The sequence below is a fragment of the Choloepus didactylus genome, chromosome 27 (genome assembly GCF_015220235.1).
Source record: "Choloepus didactylus isolate mChoDid1 chromosome 27, mChoDid1.pri, whole genome shotgun sequence".
Taxonomy (NCBI): Eukaryota; Metazoa; Chordata; class Mammalia; order Pilosa; family Megalonychidae; genus Choloepus; species Choloepus didactylus.
The window spans coordinates 20,786,007-20,804,845 of record NC_051333.1 but is presented as its reverse complement, the minus strand read 5'-3'; the positions used below and the strand labels follow the sequence as shown (position 1 = coordinate 20,804,845).

At 38.9% G+C, this 18,839-nt stretch overlaps 1 protein-coding gene across 2 annotated transcripts in view; it reads left to right on the top strand.

Annotated features, from left to right (window-relative positions):
• Positions 1-14,010, top strand: part of LSM14A (LSM14A mRNA processing body assembly factor) — a 57,321-nt gene extending 43,311 nt beyond the window's left edge. Inside the window, exons 9-11 of one of the 2 annotated variants that reach the window (XM_037819388.1) lie at positions 6,567-6,798; positions 11,131-11,187; positions 11,948-14,010. In XM_037819388.1, coding sequence (XP_037675316.1) covers positions 6,567-6,798; positions 11,131-11,154 — 256 coding nt within the window. In that variant the 3' untranslated portion in view covers positions 11,155-11,187; positions 11,948-14,010. The remainder of the gene's footprint in view (positions 1-6,566; positions 6,799-11,130; positions 11,188-11,947) is intronic. The other variant, XM_037819389.1, reaches the window with a different exon arrangement.
• The last annotated feature ends 4,829 nt before the right edge of the window (positions 14,011-18,839 follow it).

Below are 18,839 nucleotides of genomic sequence, written 5' to 3'. Positions count from 1 at the left end.
TTACATCTTTGGTTAAGTTTATTCCTAGGTACTTGATTGTTTTAGTTGCTATTGAAAATGGTATCTTTTTCTTGAGTGTCTCTTCAGTTTGTTCATTTCTAGCATATAGAAACATTACTGACTTATGTGCATTAACCTTGTATCCCGCTACTTTGCTAAATTTGTTTATTAGCTCTAGTAGCTGTATTGTCGATTTCTCAGGGTTTTCTAGATATAAGATCATATCATCTGCAAACAATGACAGTTTTACTTCTTCTTTTCCAATTTGGATGCCTTTTATTTCTTTGTCTTGCCGGATTGCCCTGGCTAGCACTTCCAGCACAATGTTGAATAACAGTGGTGACAGCGGGCATCCTTGTCTTGTTCCTGATCTTAGAGGGAAGGCTTTCAGTCTCTCACCATTGAGTACTATGCTGGCTGTGGGTTTTTCATATATGCTCTTTATCATGCTGAGGAAGTTTCCTTCAATTCCTACCTTTTGAAGTGTTTTTATCAAAAACAGATGTTGGATTTTGTCAAATGCTTTTTCAGCATCTGTTGAGATGATCAATTGATTTTTCCCTTTTGACTTGTTAATGTGTTGTAATACATTGATTGATTTTCTTATGTTGAACCATCCTTGCATGCCTGGAATGAACCCCACTTGGTCATGGTGTATGATTTTTTTAATGTGTCTTTGGATTCGATTTGCAAGTATTTTGTTGAGGATTTTTGCATCTATATTCATTAGGGAGATTGGCCGGTAGTTTTCCTTTTTTGTAGCATCTTTGCCTGGTTTTGGTGTTAGATTGATGTTAGCTTCATAAAATGAGTTAGGTAGTGTTCCATTTTCTTCAATGTTTTGAAAGAGTTTGAGTAAGATTGGTGTCAGGTCTTTCTGGAAAGTTTGGTAGAATTCCCCTGTGAAGCCATCTGGCCCTGGGCATTTATTTGTGGGAAGATTTTTGATGACTGATTGGATCTCTTTGCTTGTGATGGGTTGGTTGAGGTCTTCTATTTCTTCTCTGGTCAGTCTAGGTTGTTCATATGTTTCCAGGAAATTGTCCATTTCTTCTACATTATCCAGTTTGTTGCCATACAGTTGTTCATAATATCCTCTTATAATTTTTTTAATTTCTTCAGGATCTGCAGTTATGTCACCTTTTTCATTCATTATTTTGTTTATATGGGTCTTCTCTCTTTTTGATTTTGTCAGTCTAGCTAGGGGCTTGTCAATCTTGTTGATCTTCTCAAAGAACCAACTTTTGGTGATATTTATCCTCTCTATTTTTTTTTTTGTTCTCTATGTCATTTATTTCTGCTTTAATCCTTGTTATTTCTTTTCTTGTACTTGATTTAGGATTGGTTTGCTGTTCATTTTCTAGCTTCTTCAGTTGATCCATTAGTTCTTTGATTTTGGCTCTTTCTTCCTTTTTAATATATGCGTTTAGTGCTATAAATTTCCCCCTTAGCACTGCTTTTGCTGCATCCCATAGGTTTTGGTATGTTGTGTTCTCATTTTCATTCGTCTCTATATATTTAGCAATTTCTCTTGCTATTTCTTCTTTAACCCACTGATTGTTTAGGAGTGTGTTGTTTAACCTCCAGGTATTTGTGAATTTTCTAAGTCTCTGATGGTTATTGACTTCTAATTGTATTCCATTGTGGTCAGAGAATGTGCTTTGAATAATTTCAGTCTTTTTAAATTTATTGAGGCTTGTTTTATGTCCCAGCATATGATCTATTCTGGAGAAAGTTCCGTGAGCACTAGAAAAGTATGTGTATCCTGGTGATTTGGGATGTAATGTCCTGTATATGTCTGTTAAATCTAATTCATTTATCAGATTGTTTAGGTTTTCAGTTTCCTTATTGGTCTTCTGTCTGGTTGATCTATCTATAGGAGAGAGTGATGTGTTGAAGTCTCCCACAATTATTGTGGAAACATCAATTGCTTCCTTTAGTTTTGCCAGTGTTTCTCTCATGTATTTTGTGGCACCTTGATTGGGTGCATAGACATTTACGATTGTTATTTCTTCTTGCTGAATTGCCCCTTTTATTAGTATGTAGTGGCCTTCTTTGTCTCTCAAAACATCCCTGCATTTGAAGTCTATTTTATCTGAGATTCATATTGCTACACCCGCTTTCTTTTGGCTGTAGCTTGCATGAAATATTTTTTTCCATCCTTTCACTTTCAGTTTCTTTGTGTCCCTGTGTCTAAGATGAGTCTCTTGTATGCAACATATTGATGGTTCATTTTTTTTGATCCATTCTGCTAATCTGTATCTTTTAATTGGGGAGTTTAATCCATTTACATTCAACGTTATAACCGTGAAGGCATTTCTTGAATCAGCCATCTTATCCTTTGGTTTATGTTTGTCATATTTTTCCCTTCTGTCTATTAATATCCTTTATTGTACCCATACCGAATCCCTTTAGTGCTGAACCTTTCTCCAAGTCTCTCTGTCCTGTCTTTGTTTCTCTGTCTGTAGGGCTCCCTTTAGTATCTCCAGTAGGGCAGGTCTCTTGTTAGCAAATTCTCTCAGCATTTGTTTGTCTGTGAAAAATTTAAGCTCTCCCTCAAATTTGAAGGAGAGCTTTGCTGGATAAAGTATTCTTGGCTGGAAATTTTTCTCACTCAGAATTTTAAATATATCATGCCACTGCCTTCTTGCCTCCATGGTGGCTGCTAAGTAGTCACTACTTAGTCTTATGCTGTTTCCTTTGTATGTGGTGAATTGCTTTTCTCTTGCTGCTTTCAGAACTTGCTCCTTCTCTTCTGTGTTTGACAGCGTGATCAGTATATGTCTCAGAGTGGGTTTATTTGGATTTATTCTATTTGGAGTTCGCTGAGCATTTATGATTTGTGTATTTATGTTGTTTAGAAGATTTGGGAAGTTTTCCCCAACAATTTCTTTGAATACTCTTCCTAGACCTTTACCCTTTTCTTCCCCTTCTGGGACACCAATGAGTCTTACGTTTGGATGTTTCATATTATCTATCATATCCCTGAGGTCCGTTTCGATTTTTTCAATTTTTTTCCCCATTCCTTCTTTTATGCTTTCATTTTCCATTCTGTCATCTTCCAGGTCACTGATTCGTTGTTCAACTTCCTCTAGTCTTGTACTATGAGTGTCCAGAATCTTTTTAATTTGGTCAGCAGTTTCTTTAATTTCCATAAGATCATCCATTTTTTTATTTAGTCTTGCAATGTCTTCTTTATGCTCTTCTAGGGTCTTCTTGATTTTCTTTGTATCCCGTACTATGGTCTCATTGTTCATCTTTAGTTCTTTGAGTAGCTGCTCTAGGTGCTGTGTCTCTTCTGATCTTTTGATTTGGGTGCTTGGGCTTGGGTTATCCATATCGTCTGGTTTTTTCATATGCTTTATAATTTTCTGTTGTTTTTGGCCTCGTGGCATTTGCTGAACTTGATAGGGTTCTTTTAGGGTTTGTAGACCAATTGAAGTCCTTATCTCTAATTTATCAGATCTACAGCTTCGTGGAGTACACTTTCTCTAACTAACCAGCAGGTGGCGTCCACGAGCCACCTGTTCTCCACAAGCCAGTTCTCCCCTCCTTAGCCTTTGTGGTGAGTGGGGGAGTGAGTCTTGTGGGGTCCAATTGGTGTACCAAGCTTGCGTGTGTAGTTGGTGTTGCCTGCCCTGTATATGGGGCGTGTTTCTGGTCAGTCAGGGAGGGGGGGGTGGCCCTAACAATCAAATCTCCCTGGTGATCCTAGAGTTTTAAAGCTGCTGCAATAGTCTAATCCTTCAGTTCAGTCCTGCCACAGTTTGTCTCTGCCACTGACCCACAAGTCCTTGGTATTGGCGTATGGCTCCTGAGACTTGCAAGTGGGCCCCTCTTCCAGGCTGTGCACCCCGGGTCCTCTGTTGAGGGATGACTGTGCTATGTCACAGGTGAGTGCCGTCCCCCCAGGGCAGTTCTGGGCTGCTGGGCTGTGTAGGGAGGCTCCCAGTCTGCTGAAATGATGGCTGAATGGGGCTTTGTTAATTCATACTGCTCCACCTTCCCAACTCTGGGGCAATCAGCTGAGGTTGCAGGGAAGGCTAATGTCCACGCCCAGTTTTGTGTTGTGTGCCTGTTATTTGAAGCACTTCCTTCACACTGGGTTGTCTCGGGCAGCTCTGGGCTATGGGGCTGGCGACGGGCAGGAGTGTTTCCTGTCCACCAGGATGATGGCTGTGAGCGGACACCCCCCTTTTCTTGGGAAGTTGTGGTGTTTAGTGAATTTTCTCAGCCACTGGATTATTGCCTTTTATCTCAGAGCTCTCTTAGTTCTGCTCTTGACTTGACCTGCCCAAATTGCAAGTCTTTGAAGCTTTCTGTATTGGGCTTCTTAGAGTAATTGTTTTAGAAAAAGAAAAAAGGATTAAAAAAAAGGAAGGGGCCCTCCTCAGAGATCTAATGGGTTATTGAAATGCTAAGAGACAAAGCAACCAGGGCCATTAAGGAAAGGTCCACAGGGCAGAGAGATCAGCTTTTCTTCGGGATTTGCATATGCACCTCAGGGCCTGAGCTCTGCCCTTCCCCTTTCTGTGTTCACCAGAACTCCAAAAATCCTCCGCTTTTATTTTGGAGTTTTTCGTGTTGTTTTTTTTCTATGCCTGTCTCCTCTCTGCTGGGCTGGCTGCTCTCAGATTCTCTGGTGTCTGGTCTCAGTCTATCTATGGTTGGAGTTTGGATCAGTAAAATGAGTTTCCGATAAGGGCTGCCACTGCAGTTCTCCCTTCTCCTTCCCGGAGCTGACAGCCCCTCCTCCGACGGGACTGAGCCTGACACGGAGGGGCGCGGGTCCCCTGGCCGCAAAAACTTACAGATTTCACTGATCTCAGCTGTTCCACGTTTTCATGAGTGTTGTATGAAGTCTGCCCAAAGTCAGATTGCTCTGTGGTGTCCAGTCCACGCAGTTCCTGGGTTTCTACCTACTTTCCTGGAGGAGTAACTAAAACATACAGCTCACCAGTCTGCCATCTGTCCCCGCCTCCCATGCTGTTTTGATTACCGTAGCTTTGTATTAAGTTTTAAGATAGGGAAGTGGGAGTCCTCCACTTCATTCTTCCTTTTCAAGATGGCTTTAGCTATTCAGGGCCCCTGGCTCTTCCATATAAATTTGATGATTGGCTTTTTCATTTCTGCGAAGAAGGTTGATGCTACTGCTGTTTAGTAGCCTTTTTCTTGACTTAGCACTCACCCTGTTACTGTAGTCCTGTAACTGTTTTCTGGAGCTTCGAGAAAAATGTTTCTACCAGTTCTTGCTGATTGTTCTGAGCTTCTGTTGGGGAACACAGCCATGAAGTATAAGTTTCTCACTCCACCATCTTGATTGGGGCAGGGCTTTCTCTCTCTCTCTCTCTCTCTCTCTCTCTCTCTCTCTCTCTCTCTTTTTTTTTATTCAGGTTTATTGAGATATATTCACATACCATACATTCATCCATGGTGTGCAGTCAGCTGTTCACAGTACCATCATATAGTTGTACATTCATCACCCCAACCAATTTCTGGACATTTTCCTCACTTCAGAAAGAATGAAAATAAGAATAAAAATAAAAGTAAAAAAGAACACCCGAAGCATTCCATCCCCCCATCCCACCCCACCTTTTTTTAATGAAAGCATTTAGAGCTACACAATTATCTCTCAGCACTACCTTTGCCACATCCAACCATATACTTTTGTTTAAAGATAGATTCACATTTGGAAAATTAGTAATTAAAACAGAAGCATGGATGGTGGTAATGGAAGCATGATACTATGAATGTAATTAGTATCATTAAATTGTATGTATGAAATGGTTAAAATGGAAATTTTGCTTGGTATAAATGTTACCACAATAAAAATTTTAAGAAAACAAGCAGAAGCATTAATCTAATGTCTAAAGTCTTCTTTACCCATCTGAAATTCTGCCATATTTGGTGAATGTGAATGTGTCAAATTATTGTGGGGGTAATTAAAGAACCCAGCATAGCAAGCTGAGGATTCCAGAAGTTCTGCTGCCCAATCCAAGTTGTCCTTATCCTGACATCAGTTTGGTGCCACCTGTTGGTGATTATCTGCTTCAGATTTAAACATGCCTAGGGATGATGCTGAGTCCTGTGATTGGGGGGAGAAGAACAGCAGCAATTCAGACATAGGCTGGATTGATTGGCACCAAATCTAGAAATTAAGCTAGGAGCATACTGGGGAGTTAGGGACCCACCCTCTATGTCTTAGCTTCCTGAGGCAGGGTTTCCTGCCTGGCTTTGCACTCTCTTCCTTTGGGGCTAAGTAGAGGGTGGAATCAATTGCCAATCCCATTTTATCCAAATTCCCATTATATTTTGACGATAATGTTTATTTTATTAACTATATATGTAAAAATTGGTAGTTGTATTTTCACATAAAGTTTAACAGAATCTTATAGAAATAGTGATCCTTCATGGACAGCTTCATGATGACTGTAGAGAAAATAGTTGCTTTTATTTGACCCTTAAGAATTACTTAACCTTAATTTGGGAATGAGTCCTACTGAGGAACATTGCTGAGGAATGTCCTTTTGAACCTGATTTATTAAAAACCTTTGTTCTTACAATAGAGAACGGAGACCAACCTGGGCTGAAGAAAGACGGTTAAATGCTGAAACATTTGGAATCCCACTTCGTCCAAATCGTGGCCGTGGTGGGTACAGAGGCAGAGGAGGTCTTGGTTTCCGTGGTGGCAGAGGGCGTGGTGGTGGCAGAGGTGGTATCTTTACCACCCCTCGAGGATTTCGTGGCGGGTTTAGAGGCGGTCGCGGAGGCAGAGAATTTGCAGATTTTGAATATAGGGTAAGTATTGTTATATGCAGTTATCTGTTAGGGTGAATTTTTTTAAGAGCATTTGAACAATTTCCATTTTGATTTTTCTGTGGAGGATATACTTAGGATGTTTTTATAAGTTTAAGGAGCAGTAACTTCTTGGCTAATAACACCAAGTTTTTAAAAACTATTTTCTTTTCAAATGAAGAAAGTAAGGTATAGATATGTGATATTCTTTTTTATCTTTTTATTATAGAACTATGGTTCCTAGACTTTTAGATTTCAAAAACACCCTCAAGTATACCCCCTCCCCCCCAATTATTAGAAACAGGCTTACAGTTATTTCTTTATTTGCAGGGAGAAGGGGCAGGCTAAGTAATGCATTATTAAAAGGAAAAGAAGATATATATTATTACCTTTATTTTTCATATTGCAAAATAGACTTGAACATCAAAAGAGTAGGTGGGACATAGCCTTTACATTTAATAGCAACTAACAGTTACACAGTTATATAGTATTTAGCATGTGGTAGGCATTGTTCTAAATGTTTTTCACATATTAACTCATTTAAACCTCATGACTCTTGAGATAGTTTCCATAATTATCTTATTTTAAAAATGAGGAAATAGGCATAAAGATACTAAGTAGTTTGTCTAAGGTCATGTAGTTGTGATAGTGCTAAGGCTTGAACCTCTAGCAAGTTGATTCCTGAATCAGTGCTCTTTAGTTCTGTGGAAAACTCACTAGTTTTCAGTGTTTTCTGACTTCACCATGGTCTTAAATTTCATATGTTGGCATTTGGGAACTACTGCTAGAGGATTTTAGAGCTCTGTAAAGTAGCTTACATGTATAGTTTATTTATTTAAAGGAGTCTATAAATCAAGTCAGTGTTACTATCCTAGTTATTGATTTTAGAGTGGTGGAGAGGAGGATGTGTAATCAATCTCAGAAAAGATTAAAATCCCCTTGTTAAGAGGTCTTCTAAGGATAGCAAAGGGTAGCTGGAAGTGGACCTGCTGATGGAAATTTCATTTCCAGTATTTAAAACTAGCCATTGTTGAGATACCTCTGGAAGGATCAGTGTTCATGTTGGCCATGGTCTGTTACAGTTGATTTTGATGCCTTTGATGTACTGTGTTATCACAGCCAAGACTGCTGAAAATTAGCTTCAAGTCATTAGCTCAGGCTCTCTAGCCATAGTGACCTGATGCATCTGCAAGACTTTTGCAAAATGTCATCCAAGCTGGGGCACTTTCTTAGAAACTCCAGAATGACCCTTGCTTATCATTGTTATTGCTCTTCAGGTAGCCAGTGGCCTCTTGCTTACAAAATTCAGTAACCTTCACAAATACCTGCCCTTAATCCCTTTGCAATATTTGACACTAACTTGGGTTATTTTTTTCCCCAATATTTTTGAAACTTTTTCTTTATAAAAACAATACATGTTCTTCAACGTAGCCTGTCAGGCACTTCATTATCAGTCTGCCTTTCAAGGTCAGAATTCTAGAACTGATTCTAGTCCTTGTTGCCAGTGGGATTGCCCTTTCCTTTGTTCACCCTGCTGCAGACATGCAGGTCAAAGGCAGAACTCTTGTTTGGTTCCAAGCTTATTCCTGTCCCAGGTCCTTTGTACCCATTTCTTATGCCTAGAATGGTCAGTTTGCCCCCAAAGTACTCATGCTTGTGTTTGTATACTCATGCATTCTCTCTGTCTTTTAGTTACGTGCACACACACACGTACATACAAATGCGGAAGCATACACATACACTGGTTTATTTTTCCTCATTATTTAACTGCCTAAAACTATGTATGTGTTTGTATACTCGTTGTCTATCTTCTCCATAGCATCGATAGCATATAAGCTCATGAAGGCAGGATCTTTGATTATTTTTGGATCTGCAAAAGTATCTGGCACAAAGTAAGCACTTAAGACATAATTGTTTAATGGATGAATAAGTTATTAGTTTTTTAAAGTAGAACTCAAGCAAAAGAAAATTTAAAATCATATGGTTTATTTTATTTTTTATTTTTATTTTTTATTTTATTTTTATTATTTTTTTAAATAGTTTTATTGAGATATAGTCACACACCATACAACCAACCATAGTGTACAATTGCAGGGTCACAGTATCATCACATGATCAATTTTAGAACATTTTCTTTACTTCAGACATACTTGTTTTTGTGTAAGGGTTACAGGTGATGTTCAAAATATTCAACATTTGGCATGATAAACAATATATAAATCAAAAATTTTAATAGCCGTTTTTTCCTTTTACTAAACTATATTTTATTTTTTTTAATCTTCTGTAGTCTCGCCACACAGCAATACATTATCTTTTTTATGCTTTTTTTTAAAAAAGCCAAATTGGGTTTGTACAGTTATTCCATTTAACAATACATGAAAAATCATTAACCTTATCTGTAGCATCCCTTATGGGTGCTGGGAGCTTAAATCTTCCCAAGGGCATCCATCCCACCCTAGGAATGCTCTTATTATTAAGATCTCACAGACATACACATAATTTGAGTGGAAATCTCTTTCCCTGGGTTCTCAACCCATTTGTCTAACTCTCCCCTTGGAAATTCACAGAATATATATGCTCTCCTCATGATAGTTTTTGAGATATTTGGAAAAATAGCTGTCATCGTTGGCTGGGTATTACCAGACGTCATTTCTTTCTCGTCTACACTTACCAGCAAGCCTTCATTGAGTAACCACTGTGTGCACGGCACATACACTTACTAATACAAACATTTTCTTGAATCTATGGCTCACTACTCATTTTGAGCCTTTAGTTAAAACTCCTGTCACATATATGATAGAATTAGAATATATTCTAGAGGTAGTCTGCCTGAGTCTTCATCTGCTTTAATATATCTCTGACATTTTGTTCTATCTCTGCTTGAGTATTTGACATTGTGGCAGATTGACTGGACCTTCAGTCATTTCTCTCGTGGTTACAAGGCACTAGTGTTTCATAGCAGGACTTCCTCTTCTGACTCTGTAAATGCCTGGACCCCACTTGACTTATCCAGCCTCATTTCTCATTACCCCTTAACCTGAGTCAAACAGATCAACTCATGATCTTCTTTTACACTGTGCTTGATTCCAGTTCTAGCCTCATTCATTTAACAAATATACTGAATTCTTCGTGTATGTCAGACACTGTGCTGGGCATTGGTGGGAAGCAAAGCAGATGCAGTCCTGGCTTTCTTGGTATTTACAGTCCTGCATGGTGATAGACCTTACACTTAGGTCTTGCCCCACCCTTGGAAACTTCTGTTCCTTCCTACACTGATTTCTCCCTTTTCTAACCTCCTATTATATTTGCTTTCATTGGCACATATGTTTGTTTGTTTGTTTGTTTTTTATTCTGCATTGCCAACTAGTTGGTAGCCTCTTAGCATTTGTGAATATGTATTCTACTTTTCTTTCCACCGAAACACCTAGCTGAGTATGGAGCCATAATGAGCTCATAGTAAATGATTAGCATGTTGATGAGGAATGTGGCACTTCAGTTCAGTGATGCTGAAGGTCCATCATTGTGGCGTAGCCCTTGATTGTCCATTGCAGAGTTCAGTGACCCACCTCTTTCAACAGCCTTCTATATCCTATTATTTGGCAGCTTTGAGAGTTGGAAATAGTAAGCAATCTGTTGTTTAGAGATTTACCTTAAGATGGATGCCTAGGGCATTTGCAGCAGCCTTTATGTGGTGAGTTGGCTTTATTTTTTGTGCTTTATTGGCATGAACTGTTACAGTGTTGGGGTAAGGTTAAGCAAACCTGGTTGTATAAGGAAAACATGGGTGAAGATAGAATCATAGATTTTTAGAACTCCTTAGAAAAAAAGTCAGCCAACTAGAACCATTCTCCCATCCCACCCCATTAAATGATTAGGAAACTAAAGACCCTGAGAAGTTGCTCTCTGTCAGATAACAACCTGATAGAGCCAAAACTAGAACTTCATTATCTTTACCTCAGCTCAGTTTTCCTTAAGGATAATAACATTAGAAACATGCACTGTCCGTGAGTTTTTAGTCCTTTGGTGCTTTAATTTTTTATTTTTTTGAGGTGGGGGTGGGGCGGAGGGTATGGATAATAAGAGTGTAGCCAGCTCCTATTTTATTTGCTGCTACCAAGGAGTTACCATGGTGGGTGAGACAGATTGCCTTGCATTTGAGTCTGTGTTGCTTCAGAAAGACTCCAGAGACAGTGAGGTATCCAAAATGACTCAGCATGGTACTCTCTCTCCCTCTCCTTTTATTTTATTTCTTTTCTCCCTCCCTTTCCTCCCCACCCCCTTCTCTCCTTTTTTCTTTTTTCTTTTTTTTTTTTTTTTTTTTTTTTTACCTTTCAGAAAACCACAGCTTTTGGACCCTAAAAGGTCTGGATCGATCGTACAGCTTTCTGAAAGGTAAAAAAACAAACAAACAAAAACTAATAAATAAATAAATAAGCTGGGGGGTTCTGAAGGTTGGCTTTGGATGGGGAGGGGCATTCATCCTCAGCTCTTCTTTTCTGTACCAATTTGCACCATGCCGTATGTAATGCATTTTGATAACATTACACAAGATGGTTTCCTGTTTTATACACAGATAAAGTTAAGTCTTTAACCCAGGAAAAGTATGTCTAACAGTTGGGGTGAGACTCAACAATAAAAATCAGGTATGTTGTAGCAAATGGCTCTGAGGAAAATAGAGGCCCCATCACCTTGGCTCTGGTGCTGTATACTCCTTGAGATTTTTATTGCTTTCTTGCTTTTTTTGTCAAGTTGAAGGTTTTATTAAGTTTTACCAAAGTAAGTTGTCAAATGAGTTTGAAGAGTTTGACATCTGTTATGATGTTTAAGTTTTATCATTGTTTAAAAAATTTATTAGGAGAGCAAGTAAAGGTAGTGGGGTGCACTCACATCTTAGGGAGGGAGACCTTCTTATCCAGACCAACCCATAACACCACTGTCTTAACCTCTACTAATTGGAAAATACATTTAACCAGTAATGAGCTACTGCTGGCTGTAGAAATAAAGTGTTTGCTGGAAATCAGTAAACAGATTTGTTACATTAAAAGTAGGAGGGTATATTTAAAGGAAATTGAAAATATATTTAAGCAAAGTAGAAAGGCTTGTTAATAAATTGATAATTTGAACATGAGCTAATTTTTTTTCCTTTTTTTAGAAAGACAACAAAGTTGCTGCATAGTCTACAAACACATCTTTGAACCTAGGTGAATTGCTAGCTCTTCATGGTCCTGAAATTGGTTTCAGTCTTTGCGAAGAATGAAGAAGTGAATTCGCTGTATATTTGTCACCAGCACTGGGTTTTGTTTTGTTTTGTTTTTCTGCTTAATTTCAAAGATATAATGCAGTTACTTGGGTGGGAGGGGGCGGGGGCTCATCTTAAAAAAGGAACATTAAATATATTTGGAATAGCGGAAGGTTAAGTAATTTCTTATGTATAGTTAAACTAAAGCAGTACTTCAGTGGGACTTATAAGTATTTTTTCATCACTGAGAGGATTTTTCTTATCACTAAATTGTATTTGGCAATTATTGCAAGTTGCCTGCAGATGGGGCCGTGATACTGTGTTTTGAGCCACAGAAGGTTGTGTGTGTATGTGTATGTGTGTGTGTATGTCTTTCTTTCATTTTGGAAATCCTGTAATATCCCTTTTGAGGTAGCTTATTTCGTCAGTTAATTAGGGTGCTGGATGGTAGAGAATTTTCAGTCAACTATGTACACACAGTAAATACTGTTTCTTAGGCAAAGGTAACTTTTTTATATAGTTGTAAAATTCCATTATATTCCATTGCCAAAGAAACATTAAGAACTTTGTATAGCTGTATAAAAAGCAACTAATTTTTTAAAGAATAAACATTTTAAATTCCGCAAACATACTGTGTCCTTGCAGAAGTTGATATGCTAAGGAAAAGAGTTATTGGTGGGTGTTTTTTCCTTAGCTTTCCAGGCTTACGATTTCTTTTGACTCTCTCTCTCTCTTTTTTTTTTAATGTTTGGAACATAAATGGAGATTGATAAATTCTTCATTATCTAAAAAGGATAATTATTCATGCTCATTATAAGAACTTCAGTTTATAGTAAATTGCATATCACAGGATTTGCCCAAATAATAGATATTTTCGGTATATGAATGTACATAATCATAGATAAGAAGGTACTTAGTTGTATTTTCAAATAAGTAACCCCTCCCTCCCTCACTTTTTTTTTTAGAAAATACAATTAGACATCAATTAACCTGTTCTTCCTGATATGCCTGGAATTAAACATTTTGTCATGATGCCTTGACTCATTCCATTCAATTTCAAGAAGATTCAGAGTGTTAGAAATTATTTTGGTAACCTGTAAAAGATCAGAACACTGGTTCTTAGGCCTGTGACCCACAGATGACTCAGTATAGAATTCATTGCTTATTATATAAATTGCTGGAAAATCTTTTTTGGTATTTTAATCTAAAATGGAAAAAAATCTGGCCACTTTTGTGTTTTTATGAGGGCCATGGGATAAAGGGATCCAAAGATTTAAATATTTTTATCTATTTTGATTTATGTTAACTTTCTCCTTAAAATATTCAGTAGTAATAAAGATGTTGAAAACTACACTGTAGGAGAATTGGAATATTTAAAGATGGTTGATACTTTTAATTTTATATCTTTTGTATAGCTCTACAAGGACATGTTTTATAATTTGGTTTCGTTATTAAGGTCCAGTATTTGGCAGCCATAGTGTAGATGATATTGTTTAATACTATTTGCTTGCATGTTAAAATCTTTTGGAGGACCCACTAATCATGATACTGAACACATTTCTGAGGTATTTCTGAAGATGAAACAAGTGCTATGGCAATACTTGTATAGATTGTTTGAAATGTCCCAGGCCAAAATCAAGAAGAAAAACTGTAACTACTGGTTCTACCTGCTCTGAAAATTTGAATTCGCACATATTCCCAGCCCTCTGGGTAACTTACTGGGGCATTTGGTGCCCTGGTAATAACTGGCAGCATGGCATACCTGCAGTGCACCTTACAATCTTAAAGCAAGGTTTTTATTCTAAGGCAGAATAAAACTGTTCAATAAAAAATGTTTGTCAAAGTTCTTTCTCTTTTAAACAGTAACATGCTCATACAACAGGAAGACACATAGTGAAAGTCATCTTTAAAATGTGAGAATTGAATTATGGTCATATTTATATTTCCTAAAATAATTAAAGCAATTTTGAACTTTGTGGCTAAAATTATATTTAGATTTATTTATTGGTGGTGGTGTATAGGGAATGCTAGAAGCTGTTTTTTCCCCATCCTGAATGTGGAACATTTCTGAGTTGATATCCATCACATGAAGGTCCTAAGGCAACCAGGCACAGACCATACTGAACTCCTCAGGCCCATATGGGCAGGCAGATACAAAAGGGAGGACAGAGCTGACTCCTGTTGGATAGACCATTTCTCCCTCCAAAAACAAGATAATGTGAGGGCTGGGGAGGGAGGTTAAGAGTGTTAGTCCACCTCAGTGGCTCTTTCTTAGGGGTCACACTGACATCCCAGCAGCAGTCAGAAGTGTGAGGGGATGTTTTCTGTTTGTCACAATGACTAGGGCCCACCATTAGCATCTAAGAGTAAGGGCTAGGAATGGTAAATGTCCTACAGTGGACTGGACTATCCAGCCCAAAATGCAGTAGTGCTCACTCCCCTTTAAGAAATACTGGCTGAAGTCCCACATGGAAAGACAATGAGTAGGGAATAAATTTCACACCAAAAGCTTTTTAAGATATTTTAAATTATTATTTTATATAATATTTAATTTTAGCACTTAATTTATAGATCAGATTATAACTGTATATTTTATAAATATAATTTTTTGAAATTGTATTAAAGTATAAAAAAAGTTTTATAATTTTTTTTTTGAAGTACTAAAGATCACTGGGTTGTTTTGTTCCCCCCCCCCCCACATGGCTTTCCCAATCACATTGTTACCCCTCATAAGCTACATTTTTATACAATCCTCTTCAAGATTCAAGGATTCTGGGTTGTAGTTTGATAGTTTCAGGTATTTACTGCTAGCTGTTCCAAGTCATTAGAACCTAAAAAGGGTTATCTATATTATGCATAAGAGTGCCCACCAGAGTGACCTCTCGGCTCCTTTTGGAATTTCTCAGCCACTGAAACTTATTTCATTTCATTTCCCCCTTTTGGTCAAGAAGATGTTCTCCATCCCATGATGCTGGGTCCAGATTCTTCCCCAGGAGTCATTTTCAATGTTGCCAGGGGTATTTACACCCCTGGGTGTCAGATCCCACATAGTGGGGAGGGCAGTGATTTCATCTGCCAAGTTGGCTTAGCTAGAGAGAGGGCCACATCTGAGCAACAAAGAGACATTTAGGAGGAGACATTTATGCAAAATTATAAGCAGGCCTAGCCTCTCCTTTGCAGTAAGTCTTCCCAAGGGCAAGTCCCATGATTGAGGGCTCAGCCCGTCAAACCACCAGTCCCCAATGTCTGTGAGCACATCAGCAACCATAGAGGTGGGGAAGCCCAATCTTCCATGCATTCTCCCCCAGCAGTGTTCACATTAGTGGTAGCATATAGTATTTCCCTTTTTGTGCCTGGCTTGTTTCACTCAGCATTATGTCTTCAAGGTTCATCCAAGTTGTCATGTTTCATGACATCGTTCCTTCTTACTGCTGCGTAGTATTCCATTGTGTGTATATACCACATTTTATTTATCCACTCATCTGTTGAAGGACATTTGAGTTGTTTCCATCTCTTGGCAATTGTGAATAATGCTACTATGAACATGGGCGTGCAGGTATCTGTTTGCATCACTGCTTTCAGGTCTTCCGGGTATATACCAAGAAGTGCAATTGCTGGATCGAAGGGTATCTCTATATGTAGTTTTCTAAGGAACTGCCAGACTGTCTTCCAGAGTGGCTGAACCATTATACAGTCCCACCAACAATGAATACGAGTTCCAATTTCCCCACATCCTCTCCAGCATTTGTAGTTTCCTGTTTGTTTAATGGCAGCCATTCTAATTGGTGTGAGATGGTATCCCGTTGCAGTCTTAATTTGCATCTCTCTAAGAGCTAGTGAAGCTGGACATTTTTTCATGTGTTTTTTGGCCATTTGTATTTCCCCTTCAGAGAACTGTCTCTTCATATCTTTTACCCATTTTATAATTGGGCTGTCTGTGCTATTGTTGTTAAGTTGTAGGATTTCTTTGTATATGCAAGATATCAGTCTTTTGTCAGATACATGGTTTCCAAAAATTTTTTCTCATTGAGTTGGGTGCCTCTTCACCTTTTTGACAAATTCCTTTGAGGTACAGAAACTTCTAAGCTTAAGGAGTTCCCATTTATCTATTTTTTCCTTTGTTGCTTGTGCTTTGGGTGTGAGGTCTAGGAAGTGACCTCCTAATACAAGGTCTTGAAGATGTCTCCGTACATTATCTTCCAGGAGTTTTATGGTGCTGTCTTTTATATTGAGATCTTTGATCCACTTTGAGTTAATTTTTGTGTAGGGTGTGAGGTAGGGGTCCTCTTTCATTCTTTTGGATATGGATATCCAACTCTCCCAGCCCCATTTGTTGAAAAGATTGTTCTGTCCCAGTTCACTGGCCTTGGGGGCCTTATCAAAGATCAGTCAGCCATAGATATGGGGGTCTATCTCTGAATTCTCAATTCGATTCCATTGATCAATATATCTATCTTTGTGCCAGTACCATGCTGTTTTGACAACTGTGACTTTATAATAAGCTTCAAATTCAGGGAGTGTAAGTCCTCCCACTTCATTTTTCTTTTTTAGAGTGTCTTTAGCAATTTGAGGCATCTTCCCTTTCCAAATAAATTTGATATCTAGCTTTTCCAGGTCTGCAAAGTAGGTTGTTGGAATTTTGGTTGGGATTGCATTGAATCTGTAGATGAGATTGGGTAGAATTGATGTCTTAATGACATACAGCCTTCCTATCCATCGTTGAAATAATTAACAATTGTTTTTAATGATACTTAGGGGTTATCCCTACGTGGGATATTAGAGGACAAGGTATACAGGAACCTTACTTCAGTAGCACTATCAACATTTTGGAAACCCGGTATCACATGAGTGACCACTGCATGCTATTTTGTCAGTAGTTCCTAAATCTCTGATCAGAATCGACTGAGGAGTGTTTTAGAAGTTCAAACTCCCAGGTCTCTCACCCAGAAATTCTGATTTCATAGGTCTGGAGGGAGGCTAGGGAATCTGTTTTATAAAAAGTCCTGTAGGTAGTTGTGATTAGCCCAGTTTGGAAAAACAGTTTTAAAACATCAGCTGGATCATCTAATCTAACCCCTTGTTTGAAGGGTTAAGTAGAAGGGGAGGGGAGCATTTCTGCAGGACAGAATCTGGGGGGAAATGAGACTCAAGTTTCCTTCAGGGTTTGGCTGCTTTGAATACTGAGAGTGGTTTTTTTTTATTCCTATCATACGGGAAATGGTTGTATGTTGTTTCTATGTCTCTTAATTTTACGTAACTTTTGTCCCTGTCTTTACAAGTAACCTGCCTGCCAGAAAAGCTGCTCCTTCTGCAGGGCCCCTGTGTTAATAGCATGGGCTTAAGGAGTAACTTCAGTTTTTCCTCAGAAATGTTATGTAGCTGCTATAGTTGACTTCTTAGATCTAGTCCTGTCTGGATTTGGAGTGTTAAAGGATCCCCTCTCTCCCATTAGCTCAGAGACCATGCTGAGTTAAATTATCAAGGCATGTGAGTGATGTGTTCTTTAGAAGCTTAGATGTCACCAGTTTGTTTAGTTTACCTTTTATAACTGTGTTTTTAAAAAGTAACAAGTCAGAGAAAGAAGACGGCAGCATAGAGAGGAGTGGAAGGAAGTTAGTCCCCCTGGAAAAACTAATAAACAGTCAGGAACAACTAGTAAATAATCTGGAATAACTGCTGGGGGACAATCGTGACTGTCCACACATCATACACCAACCTGGTTTGGGAGGAATGCCTGAGAACACAGCATAAAATCTGTAAGTAAAGACTAGACTCGAGCCGGAGCCCCCTCCCCCCACAGCCCAAACTGCAAAACCTCGCTGTGTTAGAGAGCAGCACTCTCTGAACAAGTGTATATACCTCAGTCCAGCTCCAACTGGGGTTTTCATTTAACAAACGTGGACTGCTCAATACAAGCTACAAATTCCCAACAAGCAGACAGAGACTTTTAATGATGACGGACCTTAAAGAACCAGAGGACCTCTCTGTGCTGGGAGGGGGGCCCAGAGGACTGGGTGCTATCTCTGTCCAGCAGGTGAAGCTGGGGGAATCATGGACTGGCCCTGAAGGGTGGCTTTCTGTCCCTTTTTCTTTCAACCTGGGTGGCTCAGTGGAGAAAGGTGCAGCCATTTTAAGTTCACAGCACTCTGACTCAGATAAGGGTGGAGACAGAGAGACAAAAGAACCTATTTAAATGCAAATGAAACTCCCTGGAGGCTGTATCTTCCCTAAAGAGGAAAGAGGTGGTGCCCAGCCCTACTACCAGCCTCCCATTCAGAATCAGACCCCAGAGCCTGGGGGAAAGCAGCCAAAACAGAAACTAAGGACTAAGGGAGCCACACCTCCTTATACCAGTCAGGAACTACAGGCTGGCTAACAGGCACCACCTGCTCAGCAGGTCAGGCAAAGCACAGCAGCTTGAGGCCTCACAGGGTGTGTCAATCTTCTAAGACACACCCTCAGGGAAGCCTGATACTGAATATTGCCCCCTTCTGAGATCTGAGCACATTCTGGTCTGGGAATATCTGATTGGGGTAACCAAGGAAACCAGATACCTAGACAACAGAAAATTACAACCTATGCTAAGAAAAACAAAGTTAAGGCCCAGTCAAAGGAACAAACTTACACTTCAGTTGAGATACAGGAATTGAAACAACTAATGCTGAATCAATTCTTAGGGAAGCTTAGGGAAGATATGGCAAAAGAGATAAAGGCTGTAAAGAAAACACTGGGCGAATATAAGGTAGAAATCAAAAGTTCAAAGAAACAACTGGCAGAATCTATAGAAATGAAAGGCACAACACAA